The following is a 22,644-nucleotide window of genomic DNA, read 5'->3' on the forward strand; positions in this document are numbered from 1 at the left end:
CTACCAGCAGTGGCAATCAGGATAGGTTTCAGACACAAACTCAGGGTGGATGACATAGTTGTTTCTTTGGGAGCCACCGGTCTTCTTGAAGTGACTTGTGTCCCATCTGTGGGGAGAAATGGGTCAGTTCTTTTAGACCCTCACAGGTCTGATTCCAATTCTCAGTGCTAACTGTGTCCCAACATTTGCCCCTAATACTGCCCCATGCTCTAACACTGACCTCCTGATCTTAGATTCTATTGTTAAATTTCTGATTCCCAATACACACTCCCTGACATTAATTTCTTATCTTCAAGCCCTGAACCTAATGCTTTGATCTCTTGAGTCTAAGCCCCACTGCCAACCTGTGGACCCTTCCATGCCAGCCTCCGTGCCCTCTCATGGGGTTCTCCATTGCCTCGCCAGCTTTGACGTCCCCATGGTACTAGCGCCCCCTGGTGGTATCTTCCAATCAGTGCATCGCAGCGGACAACTGTCTCCGCGGTCCTCGCTGCGCTAAGCGCGTTTGCAATGTGTTTCCGCCAGACTTACCTAAGGTTCGGACAAGGGTAGTATGACGGCGGGGGAGTTATAACAGCACATTGCATTCCGGGCCGGTGCTCGCAGGGCGATACACCCCTGGAAGAGGAAGTGTTGGGCAGGAGGACGTCGGGCCTTCTGATTTAATCCTATTCCCAACCCCACACCAAGGTTCCTAGCAGCGCTTCAGGTGTCAGTCCTATGGCTCGGAGATCCTCCCCTCCTGCCTCTTGGCCTTTCAAGACCCCACCGAAGGAAGCATCACCTCTGGGAAGACATCTGAAAGTCTCTATCCTCGTTAGGCCTCGTTTCTGCCACCCAGGCTGGGCCATGGAGCACGGTGGACTCTGGGGAGGGCTGGGCTCCAGTCGTTGAAGACCTGGGAGCCCCGGGATCCTCTCCACTGAAGGGCAGCTATTCCAGCATTAACGGTATTTCTAAGGCTCAGGAACTTTCTCGCTCCCCCCGCCCCTCTGCCCTTGTGAGGGATGAGACTCAGCCTCGCACAATGAATCAGACTCTCTGGGAAAGGGCTGGGGGGGGGGCGGGGAGGGAATCACCAGGGGTTAGGAACAGGATCCAGGACCCCCCCCCCTTCCTCTCCCAAGCTCTCTAAGACCCCCAGCGGACTTTGGAGTTCTCCCAGACTCAGCCCGCTTGGACTGCCATCTGGTGCAGGGAGAAGGCTGCGCTGCAGTTAAGGTTGTAGCTGAGCTCTCGGGCCTGTTTCCTCAACAGTAACACGCTAAGTTGTCAACTTTCAGAGGTGCTCCGAGGTCAGGGCCCCTCTGGTAATGCGGTTACTATTTCCTTGCTCACACAACACGGGGCAATGACCCTGCCCGTTGTCGACAGTGACCAAGACCCAGGAACACAAGCCACTTTTTTGAGCATACGTGGCACTCCGCAGGCTAGAACCTGTGTCTCCAGGACCTGGTATCCAGATAGGGAACGAAGTGTGGGAAGGGGATGCGACCCACTGGTGTGCAGAGGGTTTCTTCCTCAAAACAAAACAAAACAAAACAAAAACAAAAACAAAAAACAAACAACCCTCCGCCCCCCAACCCCACAACCTTCCGGGTGGGGCCTCTAGAACAGGTACAGGAGCCAGGTTGACCTTGAGCCCAGTTCGGGACAGATAGGGCCAGGAACCTGGGGGAATTTTCGTGCAGGGTCTCCGGTCTCAGGGCTCAGCTCAGGCCCTGGGGCCGGAGGGCAGAACAGGACAGGGCCCTGTACGGGTTAGAGGCGGCTGCAAGTGGGGTAGGGTCTGGCATAGGGGTAGGGCAGAGCTAGAAGTGGTGAGGGATAGGGCACGCACAGCTGCGGTAAACTGGACCCCCCGGGGGGCGGGGCTTGTTCGGGAGCGGGGCCCGTCTAAGGCTGGAGCCGCCCAGCGAACCTTACAGTCGGCTGCTCTGCGCACAAAGGCCGGTGGCGGCGTTCCGTGCAGGGTGCTCTGGTCACGTAGTAGTCCATCCCGCGTAGACAGTAGTGGCGGCCTGAGCAAGAGCTTTCATAACCCTGGAAGGGCAGGCGGCCCGGCAGCGGGTCCACGCACCCGCATCGGCGAGTGATCTGCGGCAGCCGCTGGTTCCGTGACAGCGAGTTCAACATATTCACCACCACTTCACGCTCTACGTCCGCCGCCCCAAGCCCAGGAGACCCAGATACAGAGTTACAGGAAAGGGAAGAGACAGGGTCAGAGACAGGAAGAGATGGAGACAAAAACAGGGACAGGTAGAGACAGGATTACACCCTCTATAGAACCTTTATCCTCTGCTCAGTCCCCTAGGTCCCATCCCACCGTCCTTCTGGTCTACCCCACCACCGACCACCATCTGTTACCGTAGGCATTGAGTCGTTCCGGCTTAGGAGGGCACTGCAAGGGCATTCCTCGAACAGCTCTCTCCATTCCAGCCTCCTGGAAGTGGCACACATGGTACCTCAAACTCTGACCTGGAAGGGTTCCTCCTTTTGGGGGTCTTCCCTGAACCTCCGGACCAGTTCCAGGCCATGTCTTCTCCTGCCCTCCAGATGATCCCCTACTGTCCCAGGCTCTGAGTGTTTAGGACTGTCACCCGGCAACGCATTTACTCTGCTTCCGGGGAGGGGAAGGGGAGGGAAGGAAGTGGAGCTGTAGGTGGACAGGTCTGGACCTGGACCTCTGGCAACCCTGCCTCAGCCTTTGCCTTTGATTTTACCTCTCTTTGTCTAGCTTCTGTGTGGTTGTGTCTCGGTGTGTCTCTAATTGAGGAGAGGGAGTGTCAATACTACAATATTGCCTGTCCATCAGAATCACCTGGAGAACTTGTGAAAAATTCTGATTCTTGAGGAAGTTCTGATTCACAAGTGTTCAGTAAACCCGAGCTCAGCCATCAGCCTACAGTTGAGAACCTCTGCTCTGGCCTCCCATCCTCTCAAATTTCCTCTTTCCTCCGGCCTGGGCTCCTTCCTATCTCCTTAGAAGACTCTTCTGTATCTATCTACACTGCCACTGGGTGGCCTTGATCTCCCTCCAATTCCCATGCTCACATCATAAAGGAGAGGAGAGTGGAGCAGGTCATTGACTTCTTGGCTAGACCTTGTGGGAAGGGGCCAGGTGGTAAGCTTCAGGAAGGTAGCAAGTCAGGGAGTGCACACTAGTTGTGTCCCCACAGAGCCCCACCAAAGTTTGGGATCCAGGGGACCAGGAGTTTTTCACACAGCTCCATTCCTGGGCTCCCTTGTCCCCTAGAAGATACAAACCCTAATTTCACACTTGGGAAAGAGCCCTGGAACATTGCTGGTGGGAAAGGGATGAGGAACTAATTGGTCACTGTGGTTTATTTTCTTATTTTTTATTTTTTTACATTTTTTTAAAGTTTATTTATTCTTGAGAGAGAGAGAGAGAGAGAGACAGAACATGAGCAGGAGAGGGGCAGAGAGAGAGGGAGGAGGAGACACAGAATCCAAAGCAGGCTCCAGGCTCTGAGCTGTCAGCACGGAGCCCGACGCGGGGCTCAAACTCATGCACCGTGAGATCATGACCTGAGCCAAATCCGGACGCTCAACCCACTGAGCCACCCAGGCGCCCCGTCACTGTGGTTTAAAAGGGGAGGGAGGTGTGTGTCCCAGACCCCAGGCATCTGGGTTGGTCACAGTAGATACCTTAGGTAGCTGGGGAAGGCATGTGGTATATTTGTTCCAGCTGGTACAGTTGTAAGGTCCCATCCTCCATGTGTTATACCGGTTACCACATAGGTAGTATGGGTTGCATTTGTCTACTTGATCATAGGGGTAGAGACATAAGACATTGTTATTCCTTATTCTACCCCAGGATCCAGGTCTCCCTAGATGTTTCTCCTCTGATCCCCAGCACAAACCTGGACTCTTACTAATATCCCTCAGGCCAGTCAAGACCAGCCTGTCCCCAGATTTGGACACTGAGATGTAGGCAATTTTTCACCTAAGCCAAGCTCCTGAGTGGGGTCTGGATCCTTTGAGCTGATCACTTTGCATCCTGGCACCACCCTCTCTGAATCAGCCAGCCTGAAAATGGATCCTTCTCCCAATTCCTCCCTCTCATCTTCCACATCCAGACTCCAAAATTTGCTTATTCTGCATCCTTAAAATCACTTGAATCTATTACCTCTTCCAGTCCCCCATGATCTCACCTCTGTATCTCTTCAGTACCATAAGCAGGAGACAATATCATGTCGTGATTAATAGAATGAACTCCACAGACATTTGGGGTTCAAATCTCAGCTCTGCCAAATATTAGCTCTATATGACCTTGACTGAATTAATTAATTTCACTGTGTCTCAGTCTTCTCAATTTTAAAATGGGGTAATAGTACGATATACCTCACAGGGTTGTTGTGAGATTTCAGTGAGTTAATATATGTAAAAAGCTTGGAACAATGCCTGGTACATAGAAAACTATTATTACAATTAGCCTACTAACCTCCCTGTCTCCTCTTGAAATCCTAAATCCAATCTCTACATAGATTTTCACAAATGAAAATCAGACCAAGACACTTCTCTACCTAAAAATCCTTCAAAGCCCCACTCACCCAGTCATCTAAGTCTATCCTAAAGGCCATCTGTGATCTACTACCCTAACACTCTGAAAGAACACATGTGAGAGACACCAGGGAAGGAGGTGTAGGAGCCCTAGAGGAAGAGCAGGTGTGTTTATGGGTGGGACAGTGTGTTGGGATTTGGAGTTTTGGATTGGTGAGTTGGAAATACTAAGTTTGAGGTATTGGAGGACATTCAGGTAAAGTTGACTATAATCCGATGGAGAGTGGAATTCTGGTGAGAAGTCAAGGATAGAAATAAAGAGAGTTGTCGTTTAAGACATTGTTAGATAAAATGGTCTTAGGAGAGCAGTAAGGAGAGAAGAGGGCTCAGATTAGCACCCTGAGGAACCCCACATTTCCAGGATGGGGGGATAAGAGACCCAGGCAAATGAAGCATCAGAGAAGCTGAGGAAGGAAGGAATTTCAAGAAGGAAAGAGTGGTCAGAGACTGAAATGCATAGTGTAGGTCTCATAAGGTAAAAATTGAAAAGTCCCATGGATGTGGTAATTAGAACTACACAAGAGCAGTTTTAATGTTTGAGTGTAGGAGATTCAGACTCCCAATTTCAACTGGATAAATATTTATCATCAATTAATTCAATAAATACTTATTAGGCCTGATGGTGTTCTAGATGGAGGGCACAACTGTAAATGAGACAAGACTCTGGTCTTTTGGAATGTACGGGGAGACCTCATAAACATCTAACCAAATGGGAAAGATAATTTGTCATAAAGTGTAAGAAGGAGTGAGGAAGTAGAGACACCGAGTGTAGACTATGTTTCCAAGAATCTTAGTTGAGAAGGGGAGGACTAAGAGAATTTTTAGGAAGGAAGGGATTAGAAAAGGCTTCCGGTTGGGGGGAAAGAGGTGTGCTAGGGCAGAGAGATGCAGCAGAGATGGGGACAGTGATAGAAGAGGGTCACTAAGAAGATGGGAAAAGATGGCACTGGAATATACCTGGAGGGATTTGTTTGGAGGAGGTTAATACTCCCTCCATCTCTCTAGGGATAAGACCCAGGCATCTTCTGGTTCTCTGGCACAGGTATGAAACTCCCAAAAGGCAGGGCCCGGGTCTCCTCCTCTAGGGTCAGGAATAGGGTCAGGAACAGGGTCAGGTCAGGTGGTTGGGAGTCAAGCTGGGGTGGAGGTGATTGGAGAAGCCCAGATTATGGGTGAGGATAAAGTTGATATGGGATCAGGGTGGACATCAGGATCCAAGTTGGACTAAGGTTAAGGGTCATTGTTGAGGTCACTGAGTGGGGTCAGAGTTGAGTAAGGGGTGAGGACCTACCTTCCTCTTGACAGAGCCAGTATTTCTCAGGAAAGTAGGGGTGGCCTGCTATGGAACTCTTATAGCTGTAGTCCTGCACAGCACATTTGACCATCTTCTGCAGGGCTTCAGGATCCATGTGGCGCTGCATAGTCTGAGTCAGGCCCTGGGCAAAGGGAGAGGGGGAGGAAATAGCTAGGTTCATACAGGCTCCAGCCTTGGTGTCCTGCTGGACTCAGATACAGCCCCTATTGAGAAAGTCAGCCCAGGTGGGTCAACACTCCTCCCTATGCCAGAGGGATCCTCATGCCAGTCTTGGCCCCCTCTGCATAGTTTTTTTTTTGTTTGAATTACACTTTGCTCCTTTCTTTCTATCTAAGGCTCAGGCTTGGAGCCAGGCATTTGTCCTCAGAGTGCTTTTCTGATGTTCTTGTTTCTTTTTCTTGACTGGGATATCTTTAAGGGAAGAGCTGGGTATTTCTGTCCTCGTTCTTCCAGACTGTGTGCTATCTGGGAGCAGGGCCTGGGTGTCCAACAGACCAATAGACCCCTGGTATAACCTGGAGCCTCGGGAAAAGCTGGCTGTCCTTGGATCCAGCTACCTTCTGCAGGTATTTTGGGCAGGGAGTGCTCTCTGGAAATCTGGCACCTTGAAGGATATGTAGGATGGGGCTGGAAGGACACCTAACTTAAAATTGAATTCCCTGACTCCAACTTGACCCTGAGTCTACTGTGGCTCTGATCTTGACACTGATATTACCCTTGACCATGACATTCACTTTGCCCTAGTCCTTATCCTACCCTGACCTTTTTCCTCCTCTTGTTTGAGGCCCTGGGTCCCTCTGCTTCTTGGGGTTTACCTCATCTTAGTCTTATCTCCTACAACCCTCCCAAACCCTCTCCCAAACCCTTGTTTGGCTAGATCTATGGAATTCCTGATTAAGACCTACCTTTGGGGTTCCCTTGTTCTCAGCTGAGAGCAGAATACCAAGTTAGTTGTGATACAATAGATCTCTGCAAGCAGCTGTATGAAAAGGCAGCTGGGTTACAGAGGTGGGACAATCAGCAAAGTCAGAGACCAGAAAGGACTTCCTAATAGTGGGCAGCAAGGTGCTGGGATGTGGTGGAAATAGTGGAAAAGCAAGGTGCTGGAAATGTGTACCCACATTTCTCCCTTATGATATGAAGGGCAAAGTCTTCTCTTGGCCAAGATTAGACCTGGTGTCCCTATTTCCCTGAAAACCTTGCAGCTGAGGGGTTTCTTGGATCTCTGTGCCCAGCTGAGGTTTTGTTTTGTGGGCAGACCCCTGCACAGTCGTACTCCATATGAGTAAAAGAGCCCCGTGACTTGGCATTCCCCTGACCTTTATACATACATACATACATACATGCACACATACAGATGTAGATCTATACAATCATACACACACACATACACACACAGAATCATTTAAAAGAACTCATTGACATTATCAATTTTCCCTCAGAGGCTTTACTCAGATGTCTGTATTTTTTTATAGAACCATTTAAATTTTTCCCATTGATTTTTTTAAATTTTATTTTTTATTTTTTAAAATTTATATCCAAATTAGTTAGCATATAGTGAAACCATGATTTCAGGAGTAGATTCCTTAGTGCCCCTTACCCATTTAGCCCATCTCCCCTCCCACAACCTCTCCAGCAACCCTCAGTTTGTTCTCCATATTTATGAGTCTCTTCTGTTTTGTCCCCCTCCCTGTTTTTATATTATTTTTGTTTCCCGTCCCTTATGGTCATCTCTTTTTTCTCTTAAAGTCCTCATATGAGTGAAGGCATAAGATTTTTGTCTTTCTCTGACTAATTTCACTTAGCATAATACCCTCCAGTTCCATCCACGTAGTTGCAAGTGGCAAGATTTCATTCTTTTTGATTACTGAGTAATACTCCATTATCCATTCATCCATCAATGGACATTGGGTTCTTTCCATACTTTGGCTATTGTTGATAGTGCTGCTATAAACATGGGAGTGCATGTGTCCCTTCGAAACAGCACATCTGTATCCTGTGGATAAATGCCTAGTAGTGCAATTGCTGGGTCGTAGGGTAGTTCTATTTTTAGTTTTTTGAGGAACCTCCATACTGTTTTCCAGAGTGGCTGCACCAGCTTGCATTCCCACCAACAATGCAAAAGAGATCCTCTTTCTCCACATCCTCACCAACATCTGTTGTTGCCTGAGTTGTTAATGTTAGCCATTCTGACAGCTGTAAGGTGGTATCTCAGTGTGGTTTTGATTTGTATTTCCCTGATGATGAGTGATGTGGAGCATTTTTTCGTGTGTCGGTTGGCCATCTGGATGTCTTCTTTGGAGAAGTGTCTATTCATGTCTTTTTCCCATTTCTTCACTGGATTATTTGTTTTTTGGGTGTTGAGTTTGATAAGTTCTTTATAGATTTTGGGTACTAACCCTTTATCTGATATGTCATTTGCAAATATCTTCTCCCATTCTGTCAGTTGCCTTTTAGTTTTGCTGATTGTTTCCTTCGCTGTGCAGAAACTTTTTATTTTGATGAGGTCCCAGTAGTTCAATTTTGGTTTTGTTTCCCTTGCCTCCAGAGACGTGTTGAGTAATAAGTTGCTGTGGTCAAGATCAAAGAGGTTTTTGCCTGCTTTCTCCTCGAGGATTTTGATGGCTTCCTGTCTTAAATTGAGGTCTTTCATCCATTTTGAGTTTTTGTGTATGGTGTAGGAAAGTGGTTCAGGTTCATTCTTCTGCATGTCGCTGTCTAGTTTTCCCAGCACCATTTGCTGAAGAGACTGTCGTTATTCCATTGGATATTCTTTCCTGCTTTGTCAAAGATTAGTTGGCCATATGTTTGTGGGTCCATCTCTGGGTTCTCTATTGTGTTCCATTGATCTGAGTGTCTGTTCTTGGGCTAGTACCATACTGTCTTGATGATTACAGATTTGTAGTATAGCTTGAAGTCTGGGATTGTGATGCCTCCTGCTTTGGTGTTCTTTTTCAAGATTGCTTTGGCTATTTGGGGTCTTTCCTGATTCCATATCAATTTTAGGATTATTTGTTCTAGCTCTGTGAAGAATCCTGGTGTTACTTTGATAGGGATTGCATTGAATATGTAGATTGTTTTGGGTAGTATCAACATTTTAACAATATTTGTTCTTCCTATCCAGGAGCATGGAATCTTTTTCCATTTTTTTTGTGCCTTCTTCAATTTCTTTCATAATCTTTCTATAGTTTTCAGTGTATAGATTTTTCACCTCTTTGGTTAGATTTATTCCTAGGTATTTTATGGTTTTTTGTGCAACTGTAAATGGGATCGATTCCTTGATTTCTCTTTCTGTCACTTCATTGTTGGTGTACAGGAATGCAACCGATTTCTGTGCATTGATTTCATATCCTGCCACTTTGCTGAGTTCATGGATCAGTTCTAGCAGTTTTTGGTGGAATCTTTTGAGTTTTCCATATAGAGTAACATGTCATCTGTGAAGAGTGAAAGTTTGACCTCCTCCTGGCTGATTTGGATGCCTTTTATTTCTTTGTGTTGTCTGATTGCTGAGGCTAAGACTTCCAATACTATGTTGAATAACAGTGGCAAGAGTGGACATCCCTGTCTTGTTCCTCAGTTTTTCCCCATTGAGGATGATATTAGCGTTGGGTCGTTCATATATGGCTTTTATGATCTCAAGGTATGCTCCTTCTATCCCTACTTTCTTGAGGGTTTTTATCAAGAGAGGATGCTGTATTTTGTCAAATGCTTTCTCTGCATGTATTGAGAGGATCATCTGGTTCTTGTCCTTTCTTTTATTGATGTGATGAATCACGTTAATTGTTTTTGCGGATATTGAACCAACCCTGCATCCCAGTTATAAATCCCGCTTGGTCGTGGTGAATCATTTTTTTTATGTATTGTTGGATCCAGTTGGCTAATACCTTGTTGAGGATTTTTGCATCCATGTTCATCAGGGAAGATGTGTGTATTTTTGATTGTCTACTCATGTTTATGAGTGGGAGACTAAAAAAGCTTACTGGAGGCTTTGAGCTGTGGGTGGGCTTTATCAACCATGAGAATCATTGTAGGATGGCTTGGCTAAACTACTTTTGTCAAATTCTGTCAGTATCTGTAGGTCTTTCCTCTTGGGCTGATCAGATCTTTCAGAAGAGACTCAATCTCTGGCCTGCAGGTGGTGACCTAGGCTGCCAGTGTTCTGAGAACCTAGTGGAGAAGAGAGGTGCTGGGGTTTTAGGATTCAGTATGTAGAGGTTCACCTGTTTTCTATATGGTACCCTGCTTTCAACTGGGCCTGAGATCCTCACCAAAAGATAAGCCTTCTAACTTTTGCAGAGGTGGGGCAGGCAGTCACCCCATGGCATGGAATAGAAGAGGGGATTAGTGGGTTTAGCTGGGGGTTTTTTTTTTTTTTTTGAGAGAGAGAGAGAGGTAGAGGGGCAGAGGGAGAGAGAGAATCCCAAGCAGGCTCCATGCCCAGCACAGAACCTGAAGTGGGGCTCAATCCTATGACCCTGGGATCATAGCCTGAGCTGAAATCAAGAGATGCTAAACCAACTGAGCCACCCAGATGCCCCGGGTTTAACTGCTTCTTAAATGGCTTTCAAAACATCCTTATTTTAGCCTTGGTTCTTTCACATCTTCAGTTACAGAGAAGCCTAGTATTACCAATTCCTGAGCTTTTTTGAAAATTCTGCAGTTTTAATTTGAATTATGTCTTGTGTTCCCTTCTGCTGGCTTGGATTCCGCTTTCTCAGATCTGCTGTCAGGTACTACTTATTTATTGTACTTTCAAGCCTCTGAAATTTTGGTACCATTGTCCCTTCTGTCTCTTATTACTCTTGTGAGTTGATGTGTTAAACTCCATTTACAGGAGTTTTAGAGAGTTTCAGGAGAGAGTCAAAATACATATGTAAATTTTAGCCCAGACAATTATAGTTGTATATTCCATGTACTAATCCTTTGTCAATTACATGTTGCAAATATTTTCTTTCTGTGGCTTGTAGCTTCATTTTCTTTATAGTGTCTTTTAATGAACAGAAGTTCTTAATTTTAACATATATGAATTTATTAATCTCTTTCTTTATGTAGTACTTTTGTAACTTAAGAAATACAATCATACTCTAAGATAATGGAGATAATGTCCTATATTTTCTTCTAAAAGCTATAGTTTTACTTTCTATATTCAAGCCTTTAATCTGTCAGGAATTGCTATTGAAGTTGGGTGTGAGTTAGGAATCAGTTTTCTTTTTATCCATATGGACAACCTATTGTCTCATTGAATAGTCTATCTCTCCCCCATCCACTGATTTGTAATGCTACCCCAAGTGTGATATATCTTTTCCCATAGCTTTACTTTCAATCATCTCTGTTGTATATTGTTCCCATATATATTTATATATGGCTCCGTATCTGATCTGTTTCATTCTCTATCAATCAATTTGGCTGTCCCTACAGTAATACTATGCTTCATAAATTTCTATAGCTTAGTAATAATACTACTTTCTGATTGGGCAAATCTCCTCCTTCTCTGGTGTGTTTTAGTTATTTCTGGGGCCTCTGCTTTTCTCTATAAATTTCAATTTTTAAAAAAGTCATCTCTATACCCAAGGTGGGATTTGAACTCATGACCTCAAAATCAAGAGTTGTATTCTCTACTGACTGAGCCAGACAGGCACCCCTCTATAAATTTTAGAAACAGCTTTTCAAATTCTTCAAAAAATAATGTTGAGAATTGCTTTGAATTTTTATGTTGGTCATTCTTCCAATCCAAAAACATGTTATACTTCTCCATTTATTTATATTCTTAAGTATTAAAAGTTTTATATTATCCATATAGTTTTATACACAGATTTATTTCTACTTACTTTTGTTTCTTCTTGCTAGAATGATATACATATATGTATGTATCTGTGTATATATCTTTTAATTTTTATTTAGAAATATTTATTTTTGAGAGAGAGAGAGAGAGAGAGAGAGAGAAAGCATGAGTGAGGGAGGGGCAGAGAGACAGGGAGAGAGAGAAGCCCAAGCAGGCTCCACGCTGTCAGCACAGAGCTTGATGGGGGGCTTGATCTCATGAACGGTGAGATCATGATCTGAGCCAAAATCAAGAGTCAGATGCTTAACCTACTGATCCACTCAGGCACCCCTATATAGATATATATTTTAAATTATGCTTCCTGGGGCTCCTGGCTGCCTCTGTAGGAAAAGCACACCACTCTGGATCTTGGGGTCATGAGTTTGAGCCACAAGTTGGGTGTAGAGATTACTTAAAATGAATAAATACGTGAAAATTTTTAAAAAATAAAATAAAATAAAATAATGCTTTCTAAATATTTGCTGTTGATGTAAAGAAATGTCAAAAAAAGAAATGTCATTGACTTTTTATCTTATATTCACCCAACTTTCTAAATTCTTATTCTAATAATACAACTGTATTATCTGTAAATAATAAGGTTTTTGTATTCCTTTCTTACCTTTGCATCTTACATGATATTGTTTTCCAATATACAACTTACCTCATGTTTTCCAAATTTTGGCTCTTTTCTTAAATTTAACAAATTAAAAATCACAATTATTTTCATTGACATTGGTTGCTTAAATTTATCTTATGTTTACTAATTTCTTAGCTCACCATTCTTTTTTGCATCTCGGACCTTCCTTATGTGATTACTTTCCTTCTCCCCAAAGTACGTCCTTTAGAAGTTCTTTTATTACAGGTCTGATGGTAGTAAACACTTTAGTTTTTGTTTGCCTGTAAATATCTTTATCTTACTTTTATTCTTGAAAGGAAGAGAGTTTGAAAATAATTTTTCTCTGCCTGTTTTTAAGGTCATCTCTTAAGCTGGTGTTACGAAGTTCCACTGTGAGGTACCAGAGTGTGAAATTCCTTTTATTTAATTCTATATCTGTGGATTCATTTCTTTCATTAGTTCTGGAAATTTTGGAGCCTTTTTCTCTTCAGATAATGCCTATTCTCCTTTCTGCTCCTTCCTTCTGAGACTCTGAGTAGATGTGTATGGGATCTTCTTCTGTCTTTTCATATTGCTTAATGTTTCTTTTATATTTTTTAACACTGGGTCTCTGTGCTGCATTCTGGGAAATTTCTTTTGCTCTTTCATTTCACTGACATTTAAAAACATTTCTTTTTAAATTCCAGTTAGTTAACATACAGTGTTGTATTATTTTCATGTGTACTTTATAGTTATTCAACAATTCTATATATCACCCAGTGCTCATTCCAACAAGTACACTCCTTAATCCCTATCATCTATTTAACCCATCCCTCAACCCACCTCACCTCTGATAACTATCAGTTTGTTCTCTATAGTTAAGAGTCTGTTTCTTGGTTTCTCTCTCTCTCTCTTTTTCCCTCTTTGCTCATTTGTTTTGTTTCTTAGATTCCACATGAGTGAAACCATGGTATTTGTTTTTATTTCACTTAGCATTATACCCTCTAGCTCTATCCATATCATTACAAATGGCAAGGTTTCACTCTTTTTTATTGGCTGAATAACATTCCATTGTGTGTGTGTGTATATATATATATATATATATATATATATACCATATCTTCATTCATCAGTGGATGGACACTTGGGCTGCTTCCATATCTTGGCTATTGTAAATAATGTGCTATAAACATAGAGCTGCACGTATCCCTTTGAATTAACGTTTTTGTATTCTTTGGGTAAATACCTAGTAGTGTGATTGCTGGATCATTGGGTAGTTCTATTTTTAATTTTTTAAGGAACCTCTACAGTGGCTGTACCAGTTTGCATTCCCATCAATGGTGTCAGAGGGTTCTCATTTTTCCACATCTTCACCAACCCTGTTGTTTCTTGTGTTGTTGATTTTAGTCATTCTGATAGGCGTGAAGTAATAGCTCATTGTAGTTTTGATTTGCATTTCCCTGATGGTAAGTGATAATGAACACCTTTTCATGTGTCTGTTGGTCATCTGTATGTCTTCCTTAGAGAAATATTTGTTCTTGTCTTCTGCCCATTTAAAAATTGGATTATTTCTTTTGTGGGTGAGTTTTAAAAGTTCTTTATATATTTTAGATATTAACCCTTTATTGGATATGTCATTTGCAAATACCTTCTCTCATTCTGTAGATTGCCTTTAAATTTTTTTAAATTAAAAATTAAAAAAAATTTTTTGAAAAGTTTATTCATTTACTTTGAGAGAGAGAGCTGAGGAGGGGCAGAGAGAGGGGGAGAGAGAGAATCCCAAGCTGGCTCCACACTGCCAGTGCAGAACTTTACTCAGGGCTCGATCCCACAAACCATGAGATCATGACTTGAGCCAAAACCAAGAGTCTGAAGCTTAACTGACTGAGTCACTGAGGCATCTCCTGTAAGGTTTCTTTTTAGTTTTGTTGATTGTTTCCTTGCCATGCAGAAGCTTTTTATTTTGATGTAGACCTAATAGTTTACTTTTGCTTTTGTATCCCTCACCTCAGGAGACATATCTAGAAAAAAATTGCTACAGGCAATGTTAGAGGTTACTACCTGTGTACTCTTCTAGGATTTTTATGGTTTCAGGTCACACATTTATGTTTTAATCCATTTGAACTTTTTGTGTATAGAAAGTGGTACAGTTTCTTTCTGTTCCATGTTGATGTCCCATTTTCCCAACACCAGTTGTTGAAGAGACTTCCATTTTCCATTGGATATTCTTTCCTGCTTTATCAAAGATTAATTGACCATATAGTTGTGAGTTTATCTCTGGGTTTTCTATTCTGTTCTATTGTTTTGTGTCTATTTTTGTGCCAGCACCATACTGTTTGGATTACTACAGCTTTTTAAAAAATGTTTATTTACTTTGAGAGAGATAGAGCCAGCACAAGCAGGGGGAGGGGCAGAGAGCTAGGGAGAGAGAGAATCCCAAGCAGGCTCCACACTGTCAGCACAGAGCCCAACGTGGGGCATGAACCCACGAACCATGAGATCATGACCTGAGTCGAAATCAAGAGTCAGTCAACCAATGGACTGAGCCACCCAGGTGCCCCTGATTACTACAGTTTTTAATATAATTTGAAGTCTGGAATTGTGATGCCTCCAGCTTGGTTTTCTTTTTTAAAATTGCTTTGGCTATTTGGGGTCTTTTGTGGTTTCATACAAATTTTGAAATTGTTTATTCTAGTTCTATGAAAAATGCTGTTGGTATTTTGATAGGGATTGCATTAAATCCTGCTTTGGATTGCTTTGGATAGTGGAGACATTTTAACAATATTTGTTCTAATCCATGAGCATGGAATGTCTGTTTCTGTCATTTCATTGATGCTCTTCAACTGTGTCTAATCTGCCCTTTGACCCATCCACTGAGTTTTTGGTTTTTTATTTTTATTTGAGTTTTTGGTTTTAACACGTATATTTTTTATTTCTAAAATTTCCATTTGGTTCTTTTTTACATTTGTCTGGTCTTTAAAAAATATAATCACTTGTTGCTTGCTCATTTTGATGATTTCATTTTTTTAATGATTTTTTTAATGTTTATTTTTGAAGGAGAGAGAGACAGAGTGTGAGTGGGGGAGGGCAGAGAGAGAAGGAGACACAGAATCCGAAATAGGCTCCAGGCTCTGAGCTGTCAGCACAGAGCCTGATGCAGGGCTTGAACTCACGAGCTGTGAGATCATGACCTGAGCTGAAGTCGGGCACTTAACTGCCTGAGCCACTCAAGCGCCCCATCACATTTTATTTTTAATATTTCATAATTATTTTGTATTCTTTAACTGTTAAGGCAATATCTGAAGTCCTTGGTGGTTTTAGTCTGTTATCTGTTGTTTCTGCTGTCATATGGTGGTTTGTTTCCTTTTATCTCTTATTGTGCACTCAGATTTGATTGACTTTACTCTGAAAGATATTTGGAAGCCTACATTCAGAATATTTTCCACTACAGAAGATATATACATTCATCATGTGTGCATGTGTGTGTGTATGTGTGTTGTGGGGGAAGGGACCCAGAGATCACTAAATTTTCTGGTTCAGTTTGGAGTTTAAATTTAGTTTCTTCACCTTTCAGCTAGCTTATAAACTCCTGCTTATAGGGCTGATATTGGCATTCATCCTCAGGGCCTCCTTCTAAGTATACTTACCACTCATTTCCATGAGAGTCCAAAACAAAATAAAAACTGTTATGCAAGACCTAGTCGTTTTGAAACAGGAGGGCCCTTTAGAGTTTCTAGGTCATCATACTACCAGAAGGAGAAGCCTTTCCTTCATTTTTAATCTCATTGCTGTCTGGATTTCACATGTCTCCACTCACTGAAGCTGTCTGGCCAGATTACTAAGGGCTACTATATCCAAGAGATCCACATCTGTGTCGACATTTGACTCTGACCTTTGTCTAATAATGCTGTCTTTGTTGGTTTCTCTTTGGTTTTCCTCCTATTACCCAGTCTCCTTTTATGGCTCTTCTTCCTTTACTTTCCTCTTAAACAATCAATATTCTCTGAAGTCCACCCTTGACCTCCTTCTTACTCTTCCTTGGCAATCTCATTCACTCCTATGACTTTAGCTACCACGGTATGTTGATTTCAAAATCTGTATCTGTAGGCCAAACCTCTTCCCTTTGCTTCACATAAGTATATCCAACTACTCACCAGATATCTCTTGGAAGTCCTTGAATATTTTTGTCCCAAAATGAACTCTGAATCTCTTTTTAATCTGCAATTCCAAATCTCAGTTGATAGAACTCTCCTCCAGTTGCCAGAGCCCCAAACCCAGGAGTATTCCTTATCTGTCCTCTCTTCTTTATATCTAGATGGTGACCAAAAGCTATTGTTCTACTTTTTAAAATTCCCTCCTATTGAATGTCAAAAAGCAGGCAGGCACTCTCATATTTTTCTGATGGGCATGTAAATCATATAACCCTTATTATAGCAATTTGAAGTGCGTATCAAAAGTTTTTGAAGTGTGTATATCATTTCCCCCAACAATTTCATGTTTGAGAATTTATCCTAAGAAAATAGTTGAAGTCTACAGATGTACACAAATGGTTATACTAGCAAAATTTTATAAATATAAATTTGCAATAAGATTCCTTAAATATATTTTGGTACATTCATAAAATAAAATACCATAGAGTCATTAAAATGACATTATAGAATATTTTTACACAAGAAGATGTACCTGGATATGTGGTTGTGTGAAAAGAGCAAGATTCAAAATGTTAGTATACAATGTGACACCATTTCCATAAAAGATACTTGCTTCCTGAAAGGGCATATAATAGTAAATTAACAATGGTTAATTTGGATAGTGAGATTATAGGCCTTTCTTCTTTGTGCTTGTCTGAGTTATCCCAATTTTCTGCATGAGCACGTATTTATTTTATAAACATTATTTTAAAAATTCTCTCCTATTAAAAAAATTCCTTTTTCACTGTCACAGTCTCTCCTTATCTCTCACCTATACCCTCCTCCCTCATCCTTCACCGCCTCACTGTGAGCCTAGCCCTGAGCCCCAACTCTGCCTCCAAATCTCCTACCACTGTGGCTCCTCTCACCATAGGCTAGCCTCTCTCTCTGCTCCGGTTCTTAATTCCTGGTGGATCCCTGTCTCTAGGTTGCCCTTTCCCATAACTCTTTTCTGCTGGAAGCCTCCTCCTTCAGTATCTTTTAGTAGACCTGCCCAGGAATGCTTTCCCCTTTCCAGCTCTTGTACCAGTACATCCACTGGGCAACCCTACTTTGTTTCCTTGTTTGCTGAGAGCTCTTCAAAGGCACAGCCTGGGCTTTCATTGTTGTATCCGCATTGTGCCTGGCACATGTAGATACTCACCATTTGTTGGATGGTACACACAGATAAATTCTCTTAAGCAGAGTCACAAGTAGACTCACAGATCTTGTCTCCATTTTGTGAAAGCAGCACAGACCCACTTGACCACTTACCTTCAAGCACAGACATACAGACACAAGAAGATTGTGATACATATTCATGAAAACATGCCTATAGCACATTTCCTGGCATATCCCACAGGCAGCCTTAGGGCCTTTGCATTTTCTGATCACTCTGCCTGGAACCCTATTCTTTGAGCTCTTCACAGAGCTAGTTCTTCTCTCTTATCTTTCCAGTCTCAGTTCAATGTCACCACGAGAAAGAGCTCTTCCATGACCTCTCTATTTAAGTAGTTCTGCCTGGTTACTTTCTATTTCCATTAATCTGTTTATTTCCTACATAGCATTTTGGATAATTTATAAAACTTGTTTATTTCTTGATAATTATCTGTCTTTCCCCTCCTCCTCTGTAGGGGTAACAGGGCACCATGAGGGCAGAATTTTGTACTATTTTATATATTATTATAAATTCCATGACTAGGCAAATGAATAAAACACACACACGCGTGTGTATGCACACACACACACACACACAGCTACAAATAATTACAAACACATAGTGACAACCACACACTACCAGTCATTCAGACACACATGACCATACACTCTGGCCTGCCAGCCCACCCAGCCCCCACTTACCGGGGTCACAAACTTGTTGGCTTCCCAGGCCCACAGAGGTGGGTCTTTATAGACCTCCTTGATAGAGGTTGGAGCCCTGTAGGAGTCACTGTAGGTGCTGATGGGGGTCTTGGTCTTATGGGAGAAGAGGAACATAGTGAGGTCTAGGGGATGTCGTGGTGGGCTTTACCTACCAAGGACTCCTGTAAGACATCAGTGACCTCCACCGCCTCCCAGATAGCCCACACCTCCAACCCCGGCAGGTGCCGCTAGCTGCTGTGACCCCTCCTATGGAGGATCTCTCAGCTTCTCTCCCCTACAACCTTCCTGCTCCTACCCCACCCTGCTTTCCCCTCTAGGATGGGCACTGCCCATTATGATATCACCTGGCTCAGCCCCATCCCTGGAGAGATGAGGAGATCCAATTCCCTTCCCACCCCCAGCCTCTTACTGCCTCAAGCCTCTTTATTTATTTATTTATTTATTTAAAAAAATTTTTTTAATGTTTATTTATTTTTGAGACAGAGAGAGACAGAGAGAGACAGAGCATAAACGGGGGGGAGGAGGGTCAGAGAGAGAGGGAGACACAGAATCTGAAACAGGCTCCACGCACTGAACCATCAGCACAGAGCCTGACGCGGGACTCGAACTCACGGATGGCGAGATCATGACCTGAGCTGAAGTCAGACGCTTAACCGACTGAGCCACCCAGGCGCCCCACCTCAAGCCTCTTTAAAAAAAGCCCAACTTCCAAGCCCAAGAGTTCAGAAGGTCTCTGGAGATCTTCTAGGCCAAACTTCTCACTTTGATGAAGAGAAATGGAGGTTACGAGGCATCAAGCGACTTGTCCAGGGTCATGTAGAAGGTCAGTGGCAGGCCTGGCCTCGAACCCATGAGTGGAGGCAGACTGAAATGTGTATTCAGAGAATCAGTTCTCTCTCCTTCACAGACCTCCTTCCCCTTGCCCACAACCCAGGTAGGGAGCTGAGGCTGGCTTATTTGATGCTTTTAATACCATTATTTGTGTTACACGATACACAACCAAGGATGATGGTCAATACTGCAATGCAAATGTTAAAAAAAAATATTATACACGGCTCATGTCTTCCACACACCTTCCTAGAAATAAATTAGTGAGCACGGAGAAACCTGGCTGGTTGGCAGCCAGAGCTGAGGGTGGAGGGAGTGTTAAGGCAGTATCTACAAGGGGGAAGGATGACAGGGGGGCAAGCTAAGGCCTCGATTCCTCCCCTCCAACATCCCAGATAGGGAAGGAGGGAACCACACACTCTCCTAGACCCAGAAGGTGCTGGTTGCCAGCTTCCTACTTCTCTCCACCACTTGTACACTGCCTCAGTTGGAAGCCCTTGCCTGCCAGGGAACTAGTATGTCCTGTGGGTCGGGAGATTTTCCCTGATTTCTCAGGGCCAGAGAGGTTGAGCAGTGGGCCAGTCATAGAGCAAGTCAGCAGCAAAGGCAGTAATCTATATGAGCCCTCATGGGGGCCCTGTCCAGAAAAGAAGAGGTACCCATGTTCTAGAAGGGTGAATCAGGGAGCCCAGGGTGATGGTAGTAGTGGTAGGAAGCTTGGCTCTGGGGCCCAGATGACAGGATGGGGATGCTGACCAGGATGGGAGAGATAGGCTCAGATGGGGGCCAGTACGAACCCTGTAGGCCCTGCAAGTGCCTTCTTTGTTCTTGCCTCCCTTTGGCATTTTCTCACCACTTAACCAGGGTCGCTGCTAGAGGAGGTAGCGATGGGTTGGAGGAACTGAAGGTAGAGAGCTGCACCTCAAAACTTTGGAGTTGGCAGTCCATAGGTGTGGTGCACAGAGAGGTGCTACCCTTCCTAAGCCAGCAGCCTCATTCTTTCTTCTCACTACCTTCCCCCTCCTTCAGCTCCCATCTCCCAGGAATGACATCCAGGGAGTGGGCTGTACATGTGTCCTCTTGCATGCTTGCAGCACGTGAGTGGTACATATGAGAGTGGATACACCAACATGTGTGGGTTGTCAGCATGGAGGGATGGGGAGTGTATACCCTGGTCCTTGGATATGGGGCTTGTGGGCATGAAACCTGAGCAGTCTTAGGCTATCTGTGCTTTCATTTTTCTTCACACAGGGGCAGGTCTACAATGCCCAGTTGGCGGGGGTGGGGAGTAGTGGGTGGGCCTGGTAACCTCCTCGCTCTTGATTTTCATCCTCAGCTTTTCTGCCCTCTCCCCCCGACCAGCACCAGCAGCAGAAGCAGCAGTACACACATTCTGACTCACAGACACTTCACAGAGTTACACACACAACATATACCCTCCCACACATACATGTTCACAGACACACACACATGTATTCCCAAAAAGATCCCAAACATACACAGGTCCCTTAGGAACTTCCCCTCTCCTTTTCACACAGACATACAACTCAGGATGCCCAGGAGGTGCATTCAAAGACACATAGAGACCTTCCTACACACCTCCATGGAAATTCCTATGAAGAAATTCCTTTAGGTTTGAAAAGATCTTAAAAATAATTTCAGACACTGCTCATTTTACAGTTGAGGAAACTGAAGCCCAGAGAACACAAGTGACTTGCTGAAGATCACAGAAAGGGTGCCAGAGCCAGGGCCACAACCCCAGCCTCTGACTCCAGGTCCAGGGCTCTCAGTCCACTGCCGAGCAGCCTCTTACACTGTTAACAGACCACACAGTCACTTCCCCACCACGGACACTCACATCTGTGACAGAAACAGACCTCTCCCAATACATAGACACAGATACATGCCCTGCCAGCCTCAGACACACACCCATTCTGCCAGGTTCTCCCTACCGTAAACATGCAATGCAACCACTATATTCTCCTACACTTGCTTCCTTGAAGATTCTTACTAGGAAGCAGCATTTTGGGATCTTGGGCTAGAGAGAGATGGGAATGGGGCATTCGGGGCCCAGCCTTACCTCCGGCTTCCAGGCTGGGATGGAGACCAATGAACAGAAGCATAGGGGATGGGAGGAGTCGGCAGAGAAATAGATGCAGTGGTTGGGGGGGTGGGTGAGGACAGATCATATCACCCCAAACTCTGGCCTATCTCTAAGGCCCACCTTACCCTCCTCCATGACCCAGAGAGTACGGAATGAGGTGAATGGGGCAAAAAGGAGGAAGAAGGCAGTGATTCTATGGATGGGGGGCAGTATTCCACTGGGCAGCTTTGCCAGGCTTCCCATCTGGAGATGAGGGGGAAACACAAAAAGTTATATGGGCCGGCAGGGGGCATGTGGAAGGGGCTCTGAGGTGCTGGGCCCTGCTCCCACAGCCCTGGACCTTTCTCCCTCCCAGCCCCTTTCCTTGTCAGGCTGGGCTGGGGGACTCATGGCTTCACTGGGGTGGGGCCAAGCCCCTGGCTTCGTGATCCCTCCCCCACCCATTAGTGTTGTCCTCCCTGATGTCTAGTCCTTTCTCTCCCCTACCCCACTGCAGCTTTGGGGAGGCGGGGCAGGGTGCTGGGCAAGGTCCCCCAAGTAACTGAACAAACAGCCCCCACCGCTCCTCAGTCCCCGGGATGGAGAAAGACCCGGTTTTGGTTTCTCCGGCTCCATGAACACACAGAGGTACACGTCCTACCATAGGAGGAAGCAATGACTGTTACGAGGTTGGCGGCTGTAGGGGACACAGGGCCGGGGGCAGGCAGAAGAGCTGGGGAGGGGTTGGCCCCTACCCTGTCCAGCCTGACCCTCGGGGGCCCTGCCCCAGGCGGCCGCAAATGCCCCGCCCGCTACTGAATATGGCAGGCGGTGGAGGACGTGGCCTGGCAGCACATGCAGGTGGGGTTCACGGACTTGGGGGGGATGAGGTCCAGGTCCTCGTCATCAGGTATCTCATCTAACCGGTAGCCGTCCTTCAGCAGCTGGATGTTCAAATCTTGGTTGATCTGCTGTAGACAAAGGGGAGGGAGGTCAGGCTCAGGGCAATCCCGAGGCACCACCCACAGCCGGCTGCATCCCCAGGCCAACTGCACCTAACTCAGTCCCATCCCAGATCACCGAAACGCCTGGCTTTGCCACTCCTTAGGCCCCAGCCTAAGTTCTGGTCTCACTTCTTACAGGTACATCCTGGACGCCCCACCTCTCTACAAAGGGCATCCCATTCTTGGGGCAACTTCTGTCTCTATTTGGCTGACCCCCATAAAGCATAGCCTGTATTTCACACTCCATTCTGTTTAATAACCCTGTTCTAACCCCAGGCTCAAGCCCTTCCCCTAAAACTGGGCTCTCCACACTTGAGGCCAGTGTTTTAACAGCCTCCAGGTTCTTTTGGACACTGTCCCACCC

General features: G+C 44.6%; 2 protein-coding genes across 7 annotated transcripts in view; both read right to left on the minus strand.

Annotated features, from left to right (window-relative positions):
• On the minus strand, window positions 1–18,541 carry CUNH9orf24 (chromosome unknown C9orf24 homolog). 3 transcript variants are annotated; one of them, XM_047098563.1, is made up of 7 exons: window positions 18,345–18,541; window positions 5,876–6,020; window positions 3,670–3,785; window positions 2,368–2,443; window positions 1,922–2,156; window positions 532–618; window positions 1–106 (listed from the first exon to the last, which is right to left on the minus strand). In XM_047098563.1, exons 1-7 carry the CDS (start codon window positions 18,477–18,479, stop codon window positions 1–3), a joined length of 900 nt encoding a protein of 299 aa, XP_046954519.1. In that variant the 5' UTR covers window positions 18,480–18,541. The 3 variants fall into 3 exon arrangements, with proteins under 3 accessions (XP_046954519.1, XP_046954536.1, XP_046954526.1); XM_047098570.1 differs by lacking the exon at window positions 1–106 and having other exon boundaries at window positions 1,927–2,156; XM_047098580.1 differs by lacking the exons at window positions 3,670–3,785; window positions 5,876–6,020; window positions 18,345–18,541 and having other exon boundaries at window positions 2,081–2,156; window positions 2,368–2,434.
• Window positions 18,542–19,318: 777 nt separating this feature from the next.
• Window positions 19,319–22,644, minus strand: part of FAM219A (family with sequence similarity 219 member A) — a 54,334-nt gene continuing 51,008 nt past the window's right edge. For 2 of the 4 annotated variants that reach the window (XM_047065671.1, XM_047065654.1), the window contains exon 6: window positions 19,319–22,244. In XM_047065671.1, the coding sequence (XP_046921627.1) occupies window positions 22,089–22,244 (156 nt within the window). In that variant the 3' untranslated portion in view covers window positions 19,319–22,088. Of the gene's footprint in view, window positions 22,248–22,644 lie in introns of all 4 variants that reach the window. The other 2 variants (XM_047065664.1, XM_047065645.1) reach the window with 1 other exon arrangement.

This window comes from Lynx rufus, unplaced genomic scaffold, assembly GCF_022079265.1.
Source record: "Lynx rufus isolate CCGP_SWC_20201006 ecotype Redwood Valley unplaced genomic scaffold, mLynRuf1.p SCAF_10, whole genome shotgun sequence".
NCBI classification, from domain to species: Eukaryota; Metazoa; Chordata; class Mammalia; order Carnivora; family Felidae; genus Lynx; species Lynx rufus.